The sequence below is a fragment of the Lissotriton vulgaris genome, chromosome 11 (genome assembly GCF_964263255.1).
Source record: "Lissotriton vulgaris chromosome 11, aLisVul1.2, whole genome shotgun sequence".
Classification (NCBI taxonomy): Eukaryota; Metazoa; Chordata; class Amphibia; order Caudata; family Salamandridae; genus Lissotriton; species Lissotriton vulgaris.
The window spans coordinates 555,207,925-555,228,563 of NC_141699.1; the positions used below are offsets into that span (position 1 = coordinate 555,207,925).

The 20,639-nt window shown below is 45.3% G+C and overlaps 1 protein-coding gene across 7 annotated transcripts in view; it reads right to left on the bottom strand.

The window, feature by feature from the left end:
- The window catches only part of SORBS3 (sorbin and SH3 domain containing 3), a 369,145-nt gene that overhangs the window by 148,637 nt on the left and 199,869 nt on the right, over positions 1–20,639 (bottom strand). For all 7 annotated transcript variants that reach the window (XM_086943626.1, XM_086943631.1, XM_086943630.1 and 4 more), the window contains 2 exons: positions 3,295–3,358; positions 2,415–2,505 (listed from right to left, as the gene is read on the bottom strand). In XM_086943626.1, coding sequence (XP_086799752.1) covers positions 2,415–2,505; positions 3,295–3,358 — 155 coding nt within the window. The remainder of the gene's footprint in view (positions 1–2,414; positions 2,506–3,294; positions 3,359–20,639) is intronic.

The following is a 20,639-nucleotide window of genomic DNA, read 5'->3' on the forward strand; positions in this document are numbered from 1 at the left end:
ATGGCGGTCTCACTTGACCTGGGTCTACCTCACTCTGTCTCCCCAATATCAATCTACCCTGTATTTCTTCCTCTGTGTGCAGGGTCTCACTCTGTACCCATCAACTCCGTCTGTCGAAGTCTCAGACAACTTAATCCCATCTCACTTAGGGGCTGATTAAAACTATGGCGGTCCATGGACTGCCAGACTCGTGGGGGGCGGCAGTGGCGGTCTACCCACTGCACTATTACGAAATGGGCGGTAAGACCCCCACAGCCCGCCGCAGCCGCCAAGGAACCGTCATTCCCTGGCCGTGTTGCTGTGATGTAGATACATCCATATGCCTGACGGGACCGAAGCGGTCCCGCCAAGCATATTAGGAGTTTCCTCTCTGCCAGGGTTTTTATGGCGGTTCCTCACCCATGTAAACGGTGATGGAGAGGAAATAAAGGGGCTCTACGGGGCACCCTGTGCCTCTGCACCCTGTGGATGCATACAGGGGAGCACAATATGTCCCCCCTGTCTGCATGCACACCAGTTCCTGCACGGCATGGACTTTACACAACCTATTTTTGGTGTTCCCGCTGTGGTTCCTGTTTTTAGAGGCCCCCCCCCGTGGGAACACCCCCAAAAAGCTGCCAGAGAGAAGGAAACTCCTAATCTGGCAGGCAGCCTCACCACAGGTTTGGTGGTGTGGCAGCTGGGTGGACCCAGCGCCGCACCGCCAAACTCGGAATCGCGCCCTTAGTCTTCCTCTTTATTCGGACACATGTTTTGAATACTCTCTAAGACCTTCCTCTGTCCTTTTCACTTCTCCCTCTCAATATTTACCTCGCCTCCAAATTAATTTTCTCTTTTTAACTCCTTCAGTCTCTTTACATCTCTCCCTCAACTTCCTTAACTCTACCCATAAATCAAGTTAACTCTATTTCATGCTCTAACTCTTCTCCTCTGTATCGTTAGCACCCCTACCACACTCAGTCTCCATAGGCATTCCCATTAGTTCCTTTAGCTTCCCCTCAGTATTTTTAACTATTTCCTTAACTCTCCCCTCTGCAACTTTAAGTCTTCTACATAATCTCTGCAATTCTTTCTTTATGATCTCATTAACTCTTCCCCCAGCATTGTAAACTCTACTTTGTCTCTATCACCCCCATGTCAGTATTACATGCCAAAGGGCCTCATTACAATGTGGGTCGGAAAGGATTCCGAACAGCATTCGATTTGTCCGAATCCATGTCGGAACCCATGTTTCCGACTGACTCAGAAACATTTCAAACCGACCGATTATGATTAATTTAACCGTTTGGTCTTTCCGACTTGGTTCCAATTGGCATTCGGAGAAACCGAGTCAGCTGGAGCCGAATCGTACAGGTCTGTAGACCCCTTTTCTGACCAAAGTATTACGATGTCGGATTCAGACAGCCTTTCCGACTCGGTTTGTCTGACATGGATTGACTGTCGGAAACCGACTTTGGGGGCCTGTAGCAGGCTCAACTTCACCAGGAGGCCTCCGGTTGGGGCCCGTGGGCGTACCCACGGAACCCCTCATTACAACCATACACAGTGTGGCAGGCACCATGGGGTGCCCGCCACAGGCTGCAAGGTTTTCCGCAACCACATCTTTCTTCAATGGGAGCCTGTGTTGTCGGTCAGAAAACAGGCTCCCATTGAAGTCAATCGGAGTCCAACCGAAAGGTGTTCAGCAACATGTTAGTTGGCCGGTCACACTCCCAGAACCCGAGTCGGTCGGTAACGATTCTGACAAGGAGCCAGTCACAATGCTTTCCGACTGACATCGTAATGAGACCCTTAGTGCCTTAGTGTCTTTGACTCTCCCCAGTTTACTTAATACTCTCCTCAGTCTATTTAACTCCATACTTGGTTTCTCTACCCCTGATCTGTAACATGTGCCTCAGTGTCTTAACCGCTTCCATCAATTTCTCTAACTATTCTCTTATTTGTTTTTCCTCATCCCTAAGTCTCTTTCTTCATCCATTGGTCTGTTAGTGTGCCATTCATATTTTTGTTCTGCCTACCAGATCACTGGGCACAAGGCACAGGGTTAGCCTATTTCAATCATTGACCTATCTCTGTGTAAATGACAGCATACTGCTCTTGCAAAAGGTGCACTTTCACACAAAAGTAGCCCCTTCCACGGAATTGCAAAAACAATTCGCAAACATTAGTAAAGCCAAAAGTTGACTGCCAACACCAGACCGATTGGTTTTGCCAATAGTTGTTTCCATCATACTTTGTGTGCATAAAGTAATCTCAGACTTACTTTTACCTCATCACTGCCGCTCATCACTGCCCCCCTAGTCCAGCATATTTGTTGGCCCAAGGTTCCTCGCTGCTCCCAATGTTACTAAGTGATACCCTGGTCCCCCATTCCCCACTGTGTCCAGCTAAACATTGTGTGTGTGGTTACTCACATGTCTTGGAAGGTTGTAGAGACCTTGTTGCTCCAGTCGGATGGCTCCATGTCAGCAGCATCATTCAGGATCAAGCCAAGATACTGCGAATCTGAGATAAAGAGAAAGGAAGGGGTAAATAGCTATAACAAAGAGTGTTTTGGCATTTCTAGACAAATAACAAGAAAAGGCAGATATCCTAGGAAAAACTTGAACATTCCCACAAGCCAAAAATCTTATCAAGGCACACAAAGGAAAAGTTTCCGCATTTTGCTATGCCTGCCACAGCCAAGAAGATGATCCCAGGAAGCATTTTTTTGTTCCAACATCCAGTCAAAGGTAAGCGGACATTCCCAGCAAGAGTTATACCATTTCTCAGCACCAGCTGAAGCTTATACATCAGCTAAGCTCAAAGAAACTTCAGCTCAGCTGAAGTGGATATTCTGGGAAGAACTTAAATATTCCCAACATCGGCCAAGATAAGACAGATATTCTATGGAGAGTCGTAGCATTCCCAAGCGTCAGCTTGAACTTTCCCAAGCATAAACCCAGCCCAAGCTATCATCTGTAGAAGAGTCTCAACATTCCCAAGCATCAGCAAAGATCAAGTAAACATTCTGGCCAGAGCCTCCACATCCAAGGCCCTTCCAACTGAGGCTGACTATACACAAGGTGGAACACAGATGGGCAGTATTATTGGGGGGGGTGGGGGGGGTATCATTTGGTATAATTCACTCCAGGAGAAGGGGGGGCCTTACTGTAAGACCAAGTCCCATCAGTCCCAGAGGCAGAGGATGCTATCACAGGGTGAGTGTCAGAAGGAATAGGACAGATGAGGAAGAAGGTGGCACTCTCAAGGTATTGAGGCTTTGAGTTTTACCCAGAAGGACCCCGCTCTTACCTGGCAGCTTCTTGTGAATTTGCTGAAACATGCTGCGGTACCAATCGCGAGGCTTGTCCACACTCTGGGGAGAGCAGAAAAGGAGATGTCATGACAACTGCTAGTATGAGGACATCCCTGGCAGAGTAAGATAGGTCAATGGCTTCTTGAGATACTACTGGCTCTCCCTTTAGGAGGCATGGGTCGAGCTAACAGCACAACCCTAGCAGAGGTGCTGGAGGATGAAGGAATCAACAAGCACAAGGCAATACAGTAACACAATAAGAATCATAAGGGCTAGATAAAAGTAAATATATCAAAATAGTCAAATGTTTTGGGTAGATCTAATGAAAGTTTGATTGGAATAAGTGGTGCAATACGAATAAAATTTGTTTAACTGCAAATCAGAAATAGATACAAATCAAAGCATCAACATATCTTCTAGTTACGATAGAATAGCTTACCGTTTTGGTAAACTGTAAGAACTGTAAAAATAAAGGGGAAAACTCATCAAAAGAATGATCTGTTAAAAGCCTAATTGTCCCCCCCTGTACGCTTTGCAAGGCAGGATCTTCAGAAACTTGATGAGGGGCAGTCAAGAGTAAGTCCATGAACTGCTAAGGAATTGTAACCATCAAGCCCATGCAGCATCTGTGGGCAGGGCCGGACTGAGAACACAGACCAGCCCTGGCAATTCAGTGGGACCGGCCCAGAGGAGGGGGCGTGTGGGGGTTGGGGGGTGTTAGCTTGAAGCACTGCTGTTTTTTTTGTTACAGGGGGAAGATATTGCAGCACTGTTGGAAAACCAGGCCCCAATAACAACAAGCATTTGCAATGCAATAGGTCTCACATTTGTGAGGATTTCCGGTATTGGCATTATAAATGACAATGCCTTTTAAATATGTGTTAGTTTTTTAAAACAGATAAATTAAAGACATTGTTATTTACAATGCCGATAGCTTAAACTCCCGCAAATCCAAGACCTATTAAGCAAGGTGCAACTGGATTTGCGCCCCATGCAGCCTGCAGGCTGCGATGTTGTCACAACCATGGAACCAGTGAAAGTTAGGAGAAAATAAAACTATAGTTATGCACTGCTACAATTAAGAGGTTAGTAGTGAACGTCTTAATTATAGTAGTGCATAATTATAGTTTTCTTTTCTCCTAACTTTCACAATGCAGGCAGCCTTCAAATACCAAGCCGTGTTGGTATGCAGAATTGTGCGTTGGCATAGATTTAAACAGGAATACAAGTACCAGAGAGCAAAGTTTACAATCAGACCTGGTAAGCAGGTCTGATTGTCTGACTGCAGGAGAGAGTTTGTGGTCTCACGGCTAGACTGCCGACCTTGGAGCTGGTGAACTAAGGTTCGAGCCTCTGGGTCGACGACACATCCTGTGATTCTGGGCAAATCACTTAATCTACCCGTGCCTACCAAAACAAGCCTTGGAAATGCAACAGGTCTCGCATTAGAAAAGTTGGAGCTATTGGTCTTGTAAAAGTAAAATTATTTAATTTATGTGTTGGTTTTTAAAATAGCTAAATTGATAGCTTTGTCATTTACAATGCCAATAGTTATAACTTTTGCGAATGTGACACCTATAGCATTTGTAATTTTAAAGCTAAACAAACCTGCAATTAAAACAAGCCTCTACAGCTTAAAGGTAAAGAGGTAGTTGCCTACAGGAGAGAGTAGAGCACTAAAAATCTGTTTACAGTGAAAGGGTAGTAGAAATGTAAATATGTGCAAGACGTATTAAAGGTGAAACTGAAGCTACTTTTAAGTGGCCTGTGCATTAGTGTTTCTTTAAAGTGAAATGAGGCACTTTAGTGAACATGACTGTATAAGATCAGCTAGCAAGTAAAATGTCAATATTGTTTTTTTTGGGGCAGGATTGTGGCGTCTGCAAGTTTGCCAAGTGTCACACACCAAGCATGCATTAACGCATTTTGGTGTGGTGTTCTTGCAACACCGCACCAAAATATATTGTCACGCATTTTGCCACAGACTGGCACTTGCCTGACAGCGCTGAAACTGGCTGCATAGGCCAGCCAGGTGCTAGCACGGGCGCCAGCACCTGACACTGTGTGGTGTGCCTCACCCGGGCTGCAGCAGACTTCACTTGTGACCGCCAGCAGGCTCAGAAACAGTTAAAGATCATCGTGCTCAACTACAATGTTACAATCTATTACAGGTTGACTTTGACTGACCCCGTAGGCGGATGTGACCTCACGCCCTACCAGGAAGGAAGTAATGTGAGGTCCCGGTCAGAAGCTACAAGGCACGGGACTCAACTCGAGGAGTTCTTGTGCTGTTTCGTCGGACCCACGCGGCATCGCTCCCTGCGTCTCCCAGTGAGTCTGAAGTTGTGGACAATCACGGCAGTGCTGGTGCATGTAGAGGTAAATTCAAAGAATGATGAGACCCAGCGACCCCTAGACCCAACCCCACGGGACCGAGGCCGTCTCTGGAGCCCACTATACAGCTCGCTGCACCTTCTGAGCCTGTGACAGTGTGATCATGCGTGAGCGGGGGCAACACACCATTCGTGCATGTTCTGCGGGAGTGCAGTGAGACGTTAGAGAAGCACTGAGTCTGAGGGGTCAACAGTGCCGGTAGACAGAATGGCTCACATCGCAACTCAGTAAGTGTCACATTTGAGACTGTACTAGCCAAGGGTTAATGGGCAGATGACTCACTTTCCCTGTAGCCTCCTGCTCGACTATAATGCTGAGAGACTGACTGTGCTAAGTAAAAGTATGCTCTTTTCCAGATAATAAGTTGACAAAGACAGTCAGATCTGAAATAAGCGACTTGTGCCATTCCACAGCCTAGCGAGTGGTGATAAATGTGCAGCGCACTGGTTGGTGGCAGCTAGGTAAGTTCATTAGAGATCACAAAATTGCAGTTATTCATTTGGGTAATGCGTATCAATTTAAACACTGAAGTAGTGTAATATATTTATACTACAAAATTAATCATAACTTACAGATTAAAGTGTATATGCATGTTGACCCTGAGATAGGCAGTTATTTGGTATAGATTACCAGCTGCATTTCATTTAATGGCGCTAAAATATATTACAGGAAGGTATAGTACAGTATGAAAGGGCGCAGGGCAACTTCACAAATCTCAAAGTACCCCATGGTATTTACTTACACAAGATTTTTATTTTATAAAATGTATTTTCTTATTAAGCTGCCAGTTATAAAGTGCCAATAAAAGTGCCGCAAATGAGACGTGAATATCACTCATAGGGGAATTGAAAACAGAACTGCACTCATGTGCGTACAGAAAACTTGGAGAGAGTCAGGTGACTTTGGTCAGTGGTAACAGAAATAGTTCACTCATAATCATTGAAATGTCACTCATAATTCCACTGAAATATTGAAAATATCACACATAGCAATCTGAAACGTTGGCAGCTATGCATCTGTAGACTTGGGTCTATAACTGTGGCAGAAGCAAGGCGCACAATTGATGGGATGGCAACGCCCGAGGGAAAGCATCTCTTTGGGACATGTATTTATTATTACAGTCATGGTATTTAAAAGATTGTGTCACTGTGAATTTCAGTTTACTTAAGCTGTGTAAAATTTGGGGTAGACTATTCAAGGAATAGGAATATAAGCAACTAGCAATGTGTCAAACATTTTCTGAACTAATTATGTAATGGGAAAGCACAATTTGTTATGCGTGTAATAAATCATAATCCTAATGACCTCTAACAATATTTTCGTTATTTAGTGTTGCAGTCTAGTTTTTTGCCCCCTTTGTGTTCCTTTTGTGAGTGACATGTCCCTCAGCCAATGCCATTGCTACGTTATCTTATGTAGCGTATGAACGTAGCACAGCTGGAAATTCCCACATAGTAAACCGCGTAGTTTCTAGAAGGAGTGTAGCGTCTGCTGTTCGTTTCCGGCCTCGTGTGACAGGTAATAAAAAAAAAGCGATCTTTTAATTTGTTTGTAATGTTAGTGCTCTTTACATGGTATGGTGGGTGGGGGTGGCCTGTAGGTGATGTTTGGTGAATGTGAAGTTTTTTTCCGTAATTAAGAACATAAGGTCAAGGGCTTTAAGTTTTAAATGGAGCGGAGTTGGCTTTGTAATTTGTGTGGGTGAGGGACGTGGGAGATCTCATTGTTTGGGAGGAGACGGAAAGGAGATAGATGCAGGAAGTGCACAAGTGGAGGAAGGGGTGGCGTATTGGAATGTGGTTGTTAATGGAGGTAGGGAAATGGGAGGAGGGGGAGGTCAGCGGCGCACATGAGGACGGAGGAGTTGTTGGTGCAAAATTGACATTGTATTAAGGGGCGCAGCAGGGGCCTTTTATTTTTATGAGGTAATTTGTCGTGAATGTAATTTGTTTGTGGTGTGCAAGAGCTTTAAATGGTATAGTGGGTGGGGGTGGCTTGTAAGTGCTAGTTAGTGATGGTGGAGTTATTTTTTGCTGTAGTCGATATGCTGGGGGATAATTAAGGATAGAGGGTCAAAAGATTAAAGTTTTGAATGGGGCGGGGTTGGCTTTCTAACTTGGGTGGATGAGGGAGGTCGGAAGTTCGATTGTTTAGAAGGACATAGAAAAGGGATAGGTACAGAAAGTGCACAAGTGAGGGGGTGGTGTATTGCAATACGGTAGTGATAAAGGAAGGGGAATGGAGGGGGCAAGGTCAGCAGCGCACAGGAGGAAGGGGGGGGAGTTGTTGTCGCAGGAAAGAGAATACATTAAAAGGGTGGGCGCAGCAGGAACGTTTACCCTTATTTACTTATTTATTTGTTTGTGCATATTTATATAGATGGGACTTTACCCTAAGATGGCAGAGCTGTTCACAATAGGAACAAAACTGATACATGAGCACATTAAAAGTGAGCAAATTACAAAAACAAATTACAAGACGGAGGGCATTGGTGTGGGGAGGGGGAGGAGAAATGCGATACGGCCGCAGCAGGGAGGAGCGCGGCTGAGGCAGAGCGCACGCTGGGGGAAGCTTGTGGGGCGGAGCGGGAAGAGCTGCTGGGGAACAGATGGCTGGCGATTTGATGTTGTGCACGCGCATTTTAGGTAAATGTGCTTGCGCATTGACCTAAAAGTGCACGGGCACAGCACCAAATCGCCAGTCTAGGTAAAGTCTGTTTAAGCCCTTATAGTCTCGCTCCGCTCAATGCGCATGAGCATGCGCATTGAGAGGCGAGACCTAAAAATGAATGTGTCCTTGTGTAATGTAACTGGTGCTCGTGTAAAGCACTCCAATACCTTCGGGTCGAGTTCGCGCTGTATGAATCTGCAAAAAAAACCTGCCGTATGTGGATAAAAATGGTGCAAAATCATGTTTTCATTAACCTACCCCTCTCTCTCGAACATGCTGCAATGGGGCTGAGAGGAGATCTGACGACGGAGGGTGCGTGCTGGGAGACTGGAATGATTTTGCAACACAACCGGGTGTTGCAAAGCATTTAACTCATGTCCCTGCTCTGTGCTGTAGCGCTGGGCAGTGGAAATGAAATGCTATCGTATGTGCCCTACATTTTTGCATTTTCATGTGTATTGGTGGCAAAAAAAGCGGGCGCCCATGTTGTCAGTCTAAAAGAGGGCACTGTGCTGAAACATAAAGCGCAGGGTTTGGGACGGAGATAAGGGGCTACCAGCTACGGGGGCCATTAGTGAGATTGTGTTCATTTTGGCAGACGTGCATAACAAAAGAATTAAGCAGCTGCCGGTCTTGAACCTGATGGTACCTCGGGCACATCTTAAAAGCTGTTGCAGGAAGGTTGTATCTGCAGTAGCACAAAATAATTAAAGAAAATGGGGGGCATATTAGCAAGAAGCTCGTTAATATTATCACCGTTTTAGCGGCAGGAAACTGCCGCTAAAACGGTGATAATGGGCTTGCTGATATGCATTATAGAATTCCAATAGAAGCCCAGGTTAGATGTGCAGGACCTAATTTTAACGAGCTTCTTGCTAATATGCCCCATAGTGCTTACGGACTAAATAAACATACCGTGTAACCACACAAGTAAAAAGTCCAGTCCTCAAGGGAGGTTACAAATGCAGACAAGGCATTATTAAGGGGGGCCTAATAAGCCTATTAAGGAATCAGAAGCATCCATTTGGAAAGGACAGCAACAGGAGCCAATTGAAAAGATGGATGGAGAGGGGGGGGTAGCTTCAAGCCCATACCCGAGGACAGCATGCCTCGCAGAGCAGCGCATGCGCTGACCAGGCTCGACATAAAAACGCCCACCACCGCTCCAAAACCCGCCCTTACCGCCGCTAGGGCCAGTCTGGCCCGTTCAGAGGGATTAGGTTCTGGAAGCCCTGGAATTCCCATAAAACATCTTTTTGGATGGAGGATTTTAAGCACTTTTGCAGGATCCTTGTCTGCATTGACGGTACTGGCTGGCAAGGTATCTTATTTATTTTATTTATTTATTTATTTACAAGTTTATAAAGCGCTATGAATAACTCCCGAAGGAGTATCTCCGCGCTGGTGACACCAGGTATAAAACATGAGATAGGCCATAGGAAATAGAAATTGTAGCAGGGGACTATTAAGATCCAACAGGATGCATATTAAAATGAGCTGAACAGAAAGGTTTTCAGACATTTTCTGAACTTAAGATGATTCCTACATTGTTTTAAGAAGAGCGGGAGAGAGTTCCAGAGACTAGGGCCTACCACAGACAGAGCCCTGCCTCCTAACCTAGCTTTAATTATTTTAGGAATGTTTAGCAGCAGCTGATCACTAGACCTGAGGATACGGGTGGGAGCATATGGAACAAATTTAGTGGCCAGATACTCTGGTCCCAATTCATTAAGGCCTTATGGATAATACAGCAAGCCTTAAACTTTACTCGTTGCCGTATAGGCAACCAGTGTAGTTTGTGCAGTAGTGGTTTAGAGGGGGACATAGGAGGTGCATTAAGCACCAACCTAGCTGCTGTATTTAGTACCACCTGTAGGCGGTCCAGAACCTCTTCGTTAGCTCCTATCAGGAGTCCATTACAGTAATCAAGACGGCTGATAACAAGAGCCTGAACTAAGGTTTTCCTATATGAGTCAGGGAGGAAAGGAAAAATCCTCCGGAGGAGACCTATTACGTGGAAACATGTTCCTACAGTAGTGGTGACATGATGTTTCATGGTCAATTCCGGTTCCAATCTGACTCCTAGATTCTTGATTACTGTTTTGGGCTCAGGAACTGGGCCCAGATCAAGAGGCCACCAGTCAGGAGACCATTGGACCTTTACTTCTCCGAAAAGCATCACCTCCGTTTTTCCAACGTTGCATTGGAGGAAATTGGAGGACATCCACCTTGCAACTGCCTTCATCCCATCGGAGAAAGATTGTATTATCTCCGGTGTAAGATGTTTAAAAGGGAAGAGCAGCTGCGTGTCATCAGCGTATGACACTGGATGGAATCCAAAAGCTCTGGTTACATCTGCCAGGGGGGCCACATAGGTGTTAAATAGGGTCGGGCTTAGGCATGAGCCCTGCGGGACCCCCTTGGTGATGTTAACCTCCTCCGACCTAAAGTCACCCATGGTGACAGATTGGGTGCGGTTGGAGAGAAAGCTTTTGATCCATTCCAGTGCTGTACCACCGATTCCACTCCCAGACAGGCGTTCGATAAGGATGTTATGAGAAATGGTATTGGACGCTGCCGATAAATCTAGCAGCACCAGGACCACAGAGTAACCTTTGTCCTGGTACAGCCGAAGATCGTCTGTTATCGACAGCAAGGCCGTTTCAGTACTGTATTTTGGCCTGAAGCCTGACTGTGATGGATCGAGGCTGCCAGATTGTTCCAGATAGGTGGATAGGTGTTTATTGGAATGCTTTTCGATGAGTTTCCCTAAGAATGGTAACAGGGAAATAGGTCTGAGATTAGACAAATTGGTCCAGGGAAGTGTTGTATTCTTCCTGATAGGTCTAACAAGAGCTTTTTTCCAGCATTGAGGAACAACTCCAGATGTAAGTGAGAGGTTCACTAGCCTCTGAACGTCAGGGCCCAGAGTGCTCCCTAGTGGACCCATAAGTCTGGCAGGTAGCAAATCTGCGGGGCTTCCACTTTTAATATCCGTGAGTAGTCTTTGGACCTCACTCAGTGATATTTCCTGAAACTCATTAAAGGAATGAGAGTTTGTAGCTTTAGTAGATGCCATCTGCATCAAAGCAGAGTTATCATGACTGCTTTTATCAATGTTAGATGTCTCTATTTTCTTATAGATGGCATCAATTTTATCAGTAAGGAAGGTCGATATACTGTCACAAAGATGTTGTGAAGCCATATCAGCACTTTCGCAAGCTGTGGGCTTCAGAAAAGTATTGACAATCTAGTACAAGGTCTTAGAATCGTTACCAGCTGCCTCTAACTGAGCGGTGATATGGTTCTTGTGAGTAGAACGTATGGCTTTGTGATATGTATAGAGAGCCCTCTTATAGTTAGTTTTATCTCCTTCCAAGTGAGATTTTCTCCAAGTCTTCTCGAACTTCCTAGCCATTCGTTTAAGGCTGCGCAAATCCTCCGAATACCAGACTTCATGTTTCTTAGTAAGACTCGTTTTAAAAGTCTTTATCGGGGCAATTTGTTGTACTACATCACTAATTGCTAAATCCCATTTAGAAAGCGCGCTATTTATGTCATCTGTACATACAACAGGGGGGGGAGAGATATATTTGTTCAAAGATAGAGTTAGTAATTTTATGCCACTGCCTTCGTTTAGATGGGATATGGACACGTGGAATGGGTCGAGGACCATTTATTGGCATGAAAAACTCAAGCATGAAATGATCTGTCCAGGGATATTGTTTAGGTACATTGCATTCAGTGCCCGGGAAGTTGGTTATTATCATGTCCAAAGTGTGTCCTGCTTGATGTGTAGGTCCACTATTGTTTTGTTTTAGTCCCAGAAGAGAGATATCAGTCATGAAGGATTGTACCTCACTGTTATTTTTCTCCTCACTATGAATATTAAAATCCCCAAGTAATAAAAAATCTTTTTCTGGGCTTATATGTGGAGCTAGTGCTTCCACTAACAATTTGCAAACAAAACAGGTGATGGACAGAATGTGGATCAATGTCACACATTCACCCCAGTCCAAAGATCCGGGCCCAAATCCATCGTTTTTTTGCACTCCACACCACCCTGGGTTAGACAATGGCGATATGCAAATCAGCTCTGACCCTGTGCCCCATGGGAACAGTCCAGTCCGAACTACAAAAGCCATGTCCTTCCCAGAACGGAATCAAGCATCCGAGGACCGGACCGGTTTCGAGGTAACACCTCTCATCAGCCCGGCTAGCTTGACTCCAGTGGTGTGGAGTGCCTGGGACCCACGTCTGAGCATCCCCAGCGCACTTATGGCGGCAATTGCAAACAAAACAGGTGATGGACAGAATGTGGATCAATGTCACACATTCACCCCAGTCCAAAGATCTGGGCCCAAATCCATCGTTTTTTTGCACTCCACACCACCCTGGGTTAGACAATGGCGATATGCAAATCAGCTCTGACCCTGTGCCCCATGGGAACAGTCCAGTCCGAACTACAAAAGCCATGTCCTTCCCAGAACGGAATCAAGCATCCGAGGACCGGACCGGTTTCGAGGTAACACCTCTCATCAGCCCGGCTAGCTTGACTCCAGTGGTGTGGAGTGCCTGGGACCCACGTCTGAGCATCCCCAGCGCACTTATGGCGGCAATTGCAAACAAAACAGGTGATGGACAGAATGTGGATCAATGTCACACATTCACCCCAGTCCAAAGATCTGGGCCCAAATCCATCGTTTTTTTGCACTCCACACCACCCTGGGTTAGACAATGGCGATATGCAAATCAGCTCTGACCCTGTGCCCCATGGGAACAGTCCAGTCCGAACTACAAAAGCCATGTCCTTCCCAGAACGGAATCAAGCATCCGAGGACTGGACCGGTTTCGAGGTAACACCTCTCATCAGCCCGGCTAGCTTGACTCCAGTGGTGTGGAGTGCCTGGGACCCACGTCTGAGCATCCCCAGCGCACTTATGGCGGCAATTGCAAACAAAACAGGTGATGGACAGAATGTGGATCAATGTCACACATTCACCCCAGTCCAAAGATCTGGGCCCAAATCCATCGTTTTTTTGCACTCCACACCACCCTGGGTTAGACAATGGCGATATGCAAATCAGCTCTGACCCTGTGCCCCATGGGAACAGTCCAGTCCGAACTACAAAAGCCATGTCCTTCCCAGAACGGAATCAAGCATCCGAGGACCGGACCGGTTTCGAGGTAACACCTCTCATCAGCCCGGCTAGCTTGACTCCAGTGGTGTGGAGTGCCTGGGACCCACGTATGAGCATCCCCAGCGCACTTATGGCGGCAATTGCAAACAAAACAGGTGATGGACAGAATGTGGATCAATGTCACACATTCACCCCAGTCCAAAGATCTGGGCCCAAATCCATCGTTTTTTTGCACTCCACACCACCCTGGGTTAGACAATGGTGATATGCAAATCAGCTCGGACCCTGTGCCCCATGGGAACAGTCCAGTCCGAACTACAAAAGCCATGTCCTTCCCAGAACGGAATCAAGCATCCAAGGACCGGACCGGTTTCGAGGTAACACCTCTCATCAGCCCGGCTAGCTTGACTCCAGTGGTGTGGAGTGCCTGGGACCCACGTCTGAGCATCCCCAGCGCACTTATGGCGGCAATTGCAAACAAAACAGGTGATGGACAGAATGTGGATCAATGTCACACATTCACCCCAGTCCAAAGATCTGGGCCCAAATCCATCGTTTTTTTGCACTCCACACCACCCTGGGTTAGACAATGGCGATATGCAAATCAGCTCTGACCCTGTGCCCCATGGGAACAGTCCAGTCCGAACTACTTTGGGCCCGGATCTTTGGACTGGGGTGAGTGTGTGACATTGATCCACATTCGGTCCATCACTTGTTGTTTTTGCATATTCCGCCCTAAGTGCGCTGGGGATGCCCAGACGTGGGTCCCAGGCACTCCACACCACTGGAGTCAAGCTAGCCGGGCTGATGAGAGGTGTTACCTCGAAACCGGTCCGGTCCTCGGATGCTTGATTCCGTTCTGGGAAGGACATGGCTTTTGTAGTTCGGACTGGACTGTTCCCATGGGGCACAGGGTCAGAGCTGATTTGCATATCGCCATTGTCTAACCCAGGGTGGTGTGGAGTGCAAAAATCGATGGATTTGGGCCCGGATCTTTGGACTGGGGTGAGTGTGTGACATTGATCCACATTCGGTCCATCACTTGTTGTTTTTGCATATTCCACTAACAATTTGGGCATATTTTTTAAAGGGCCAGGAGGGCGGTAAACAAGGGCTCCTTTCCCACTACATTTTGAAGATGAATCAATCCTAAATGTCAACATCTCTAAATCAGGACTGCAACATTGATCTAAAACTGAAACAGAAATATCGTCTTTAAATACGATTGCTAGTCCTCCACCAGTTTTTTTTGGTCTATCCAATCTAACAATCTTATAACCCACCGGTATGCCAAGGGTAATAGCGGGGGTAGTGTGTGGTTTAAGCCAGGTTTCTGTTAGGAAACACATAGTGGTTTATTACCACTTGGAAAGGCTGTATCCAAGGCTGTTGCTAGTCTTTGTTTAAGAGCAGTACCCAACATCAGACAAAAACACAGGGCTCCAGGCCTTTGACAGAACACACATGCACAGAGATCCATAACTTTCCCTGGACAAACTCCTCACTAGTCTGCCTTGAGGAAAGCCTGATGCAATTCTGTGGCTACTTACTACCTAAAAGAAGATATCATGACAAATTCATAACAGGCTTCAAAGCACCAGCAATTCATCCTGGGGTAATTATTTCAACTCCCACCACTGCTCTGGAGAGTATCCTGTACTATCCGAAAATATTCTTAGCCCTCATAATCCTTAGCAGGATTACGGACAAATGTATGTTGCAAAAAGGTACGCAAACTGATTAAGGTGGCTGACCTAAGTTTGACATTTTATATGGATATCTTAACTCTGGGGTGACGGAATTTCAAGATTTAAACTGGACTTTTAGGGATTTTCCTATTTGTAGCAACAATCCACCTTCTGCAGCAGTGTGAACCTTAAGAACAGGTACCAAGTTTGGATCAGTATACAGGTTCAGGGAGTCTGGGTCAAGTGTGGCAGTGTCTGCTCAGGTGTCTCCAAGGAGCAGCGATCAAGGAGCATGAACATCATATCTCCATTAACTTGGTTTGATTTGTTTGCTCAGTTCAAGCTTCCCTCCCATTGCTAGCTCCACGGTGCAGCAAAAAACGGAAACATGGACATACTGTAAAACCTTGCTAATAGCTTCTGCTTTGAGCATCCTTCCTTCTGTAAGTGGTGACGTTTTTGAAACTTGGAGGTTCATAGAACACAACGTTGTAATTTGGATGGAGAAACGCAGAAGTAAATGGTCTCATGCCTGGTGCAGCTCTTTCACTGTGCTAGTAAGGTTTTTTTTTTTATATAACTTAATGTCGATCTTCAACATAGTAGACAAGGAACTACTCATAGAGTTCCAGAATGGCTGGAACTCTGGACAATTCACAAACATATGTACATCATCCTCTTTCATACTGCCGCAATTAGGACAAGCTACGACCCCTCCTCTCCCAAACTTTGACAACCTCTGAGGAGTCCAATAGGCTCTGTGGATGGAGAAAAGATGTTTTCTTCTTAGGTGTGCAGGTTTAACTATTTTAAACAACATAGACATAGATACTTACCATTGGTGTTCCAGCAATGTCTTCGGCAAGCATGTTCCCCACAATTCCGTTGGCAAAGTGAAGGCACCATCTTCCAATTCCACCATCAGCCAATACACTGTTGCAAGCTCCTTCTTGAGTACTGGCTCATGCAAAAGTCTATCTTCAAGTTCATTTGATTTTCCTATTATCGTGCCTGGATCTTGGAACCAACTCTGCAATTGCAGGTATTTGAATCTGGACACTTTGATCCGAAAGTTGTTTATATGTTTCCCAAGTTATCAAGTGGCCGTCTTGAATTATATGGTCCCATCTTGTTATACCTGCTTCTTTCAGAGGTCGCGCCAATAGATCTTTTGTCCACTCCCCTAGTGAGGGGATTGTCATTTATGGAAATTAACAATGTCCATTTATAATGCCTTCGGCAGGACTGGGCTGTGCAGGAGGGAGTGGTGATACCTTCCTGAGTACGCATAAATGTTTGTCTGGCCCTCTGGTGCCGGCTAAATATTCATGCGCCCTTAGCATGTTCTGCACCCATGCTGCATTAAAGCCTGGTCAGTACATGCCCAGGCTTCCATTCCTCATCAGAGCGCCGAACCACGGTGCTCAGATCAATCACAACGCTGCATTGCAGCGTTGTGATTGGCTTAGGGGAGCCTCTCCTGCCTCCTGTTCAGGCTGAATAAAAAAGTAATTCCCCCCTTCCCTCCCTGCCTCACTGGCCCCACCCTACTACTGATTCCCGGGACCAGCCGCGACTGACCTAGGGGTGACCGGACCACCTGACGGGAGGGACTTTCGGTTTGGCAGGGGACAAGATTACACATCCTGGGTGCTCTCTTTAGTGATTGCACGTTCATACCCTTCGACACCCTAGTGGCAGACGACGGACTGCAGCAGGTCCAGTTCCTCTTATACAACTCATTAATAACAGCCATGGGATCCCTGTCAGGAGATATAACAAGGGAACCCCATACACATCTCACCGTTCAGTATCTACATGCTATGGGTGCTGGCAGACACCTTACAAAATGGTTTGCAAGCTCTTTACGCCATCACACTGCGCACTCTCTTACACCCCTGCAGTGACATTGGGACACGGCCTTAGCAGCCAATGCACAGACCGAGAATGGCTTGCCATGCTGGAGGGTCCAATCCTCATCCCTAGAAACACCAGTTTTCATCTCATCCAATACTACATAATACACAGAGCTTATACTTCATGCAAACTGATGCCCACTGGCCTAGATGCCTTTTGGTAGACGCAGAACTCCTTCACATGTTATGGGCTTGCCCATCTCTATTCACTAACAGGCAGTTTGCAACCACCCAACTGACCATATGTACCGGGCGTGTGGTAGCACATACATGCAAAATATGCATCCTAGACTGATTCCGCAGAACAAAAGGGAATAAGGCCACATCCTGATTTATTGACCTGGGGCTACTAACAGCCAAACACTTAATAACGAAGAGGTGGAAGCTATCAGAACGCGCCCCCCATTTCCCCCTCAATAGGATGGGCCTGGTCACTATTGACCTGGGCACAGGCCAAAAGCACCGTGTTGCGCAGGAAAGACACCCTGGGGCTCTGCAAAATCCTGATCACTAACAATTGGGATGCCATATTGCAAGACTTCCAAAATGACCAACATGCAGATGTCGAACACTCAGCAGCCACAAACGAGACAGGCACACTAGTCAGGGTGTCACAGGATTACATGCCATCGGCGTGCGCTGAGGGCGAGGTGTAAAGCTGCTATCCCACGAGCACCCTGGGCCCAGGAGACCACTTGAGAGTCAGAGTGCAAGACACTAAAATGTAGCCGCATGTAAAGAAGGAGCTAGGGATGGGAGGGGCTGACCCGAGTTAGGAAGAGTTAGAAAACCTAGTTCAAACTTTACCTTCCCCAGCACCACGCTTCCCTACGATTACCAGCCATTACATATACCCTACATTGCCAGAATTCACACTAAATGACAAGACATAATTCACCATTTGCGTTGATTACGCTGCGGACCCCGTTATGGACACTGTTACCCTGCGACCCAGGTCAAGAGTGCAAGGTAGCTGAGGTAACACAAGCCTATTGTGCCATACACAACCCTATTGCAGACCTTTCCTTGTCTAACATGTGGCACTATTAAATTCCTTTCTGCATATATTGTTGAATTATGTATGACAAATACCTAAGTGGTAATGTAATCCATATCTTGTACCCATATGTTGTCCTATGTCTTTAAAAAACAATAAAGAGAATCTAACAAAAAATGACAGTCACCCAATCCATGTTTATACAAACTCTGCTCCAAAGAATGTGGTGTTATAGGAAAATTTGACAGTAAAGCTGTTCTGGCTGAATTACTTGGCCACAAAAAGTCAGGGCTAATCACACAGGTAACTTACACTTGTGAGCCATTTACACATGTAATTTATTCTTACACTTTTAAGTAACTTTACTACTTATGCAGGTCACACATTCAAGGTTTAAAGTTACTCAAAAGTGTAGGTATATGTCACCAACCTCCTGAAAAAGTGAGGATGGAATCAAATTTACTACTGTTGGTTACTACTACCACAAAGAAACAATAGTAAGTCTAGCACCACACATTTCCAACCACTAATATTGCCACACGCTCCCAAAGAAAATAGCAGCAGAGAATTTAAATATTACCCCATAGGATATAATGTTAAATTACATTATTTAAGATGGTTTAAATTATAAATAATTATAATTTAATGCAAAACAAACCAAAAAACATTCAGTATTTAATCAAAATATTTTAACGAACTGTTTTGAAGTAATAAACTAATGTAACATTATTTTATATTCAAATATAATTAAACTACATTTAATTACATACATCGATCATTTTTAATAATTAATAGTGTATAATGAAAAATGTAATTGTTTTACAATATGTGGAAATGTATTTTTTAAATTAAAGTTAACTTAAAATAAATTCATCAAATTAATTTACACTCATATTAAACATACAAATATTTTTCCTAATTTATTATAAATTGTAAAAAAACTTTTTGAATGTTCCCTATATTTTACCCTAGGGATCTCTGCCATGAATATGGTTCTCCTTGAGGTAAAGTGTAGGGGAAAGTAAAAAAGTTTATTTAACTCAAAAAATGTTTTTGACTTTTTCTATTTTAAATAGTACTGTAAATTAATTTTATATATGTATTTCATATGTAGAAAAAAATAAAAGCAACAATGCTTTTCAATCAATTTTCAATCAAATCTTTCAATTATTTCATTATATTAAATTAAAATTATTTTCTAAAGTTTAAATTGAAAAATACATTTCCACCTAAAGTAAAAAAAAGCATTATGTTACAAACAATTGTCAACATTTTTCATAATTAAATATTAAATATGTTTTATTTGCAGATATTTTTAAACATTAAATTATATTTAATTTATATTTTGAACTATTCAAATAATTTAAGTTAACAATATTTTCGATAGGGTTTTATTTTAAGTCCCCACTGCTGTTATTTTCTATGGGCAGGTGTTGCAGTACCAGTGGTTGGCCATGTGTGGTGCTGGACATTTTCCAGCTCCCATCTGGAGTAATTTACTACTTTTCTGGCTCCCTTTTGACTGTAGGTAATGTAGAAGTGCCGTTTGTGAATAGCAATGGGCTTACTGTTCTGTGGGTGTGTGCATGCCCCTCACTAAACCCCTCCCACTTAGCAGCAAGCAGAGCCTTCTTTCCAGGCACTCCCCATGGTGCCTCCAACATGTACTACTAAGTAGTAAATGTAATGGGGTCGTGGTTTGGATGAGCAAGATATTAAGACACTAATCATTAGCGCTCTCACACTGGCACTCGACATCATCCTGGGGGACAATGACACCCTAGCCTGAGAGGCAGTGATACAGATGCCCCAGAGGGCAGGTGGGGCCCTCATGAGAGAACTTGAGGTGAATTGTCCTGCATCCAAAATAGCAGCTACCCACAGATAAAAGCAGAACGAGGAGCGTCCGGAGAGAAGAAGTGGCGCAGGGAGACGACATCAGGGAAACACTGGGCCTGAATTTGGGGCATCAGAAGTGACTCCAGAGGAGGAGAGTTGTCCGGTGTCCGGTGAGAACCCCAAGGGCGGGCTGAACATAATCAAGCTGCAGGTGAGGCAGCTGACATTCCCCTCTGTGGCAGCCGCTGGCCTTGGACTGCAGCGATCCGGATGGAAGAGCAGTGGAGGGGTGAGAGGCTGCGAAGGCATTGAGAGTTACCACAAGCGTAATATAGATATGGTATATGGCGCAGGTACAGGGTGAGCAACGGTCAGTGGAGGTCCGCCTGGAGAAAGCGGATGAGGGGGAGCGGACGACAAGAGAGAGTTCACTCTTAACCCCCGGAGGACTGAGAAGGAGAGGCCTACCGGACAAGGGGAGGAGAAGAGCCCAGGCGCTTCCGGAGGGAGTCATTCTGCGGGGACCCTGAGTCAACTGGACCACTGTTGATGAGGCCTGGAGGGGCACCCGTGGAAGTGAGGTAAGTGCAAGAGTGCAACCATGCACCCACTGAGGGAATATTTGAGCTCATGGGGGAAGAGCGAAGGTAACAATCTGATAAGAGGTGCTAAGGGATAATTGGAAGCCCTCTGCTC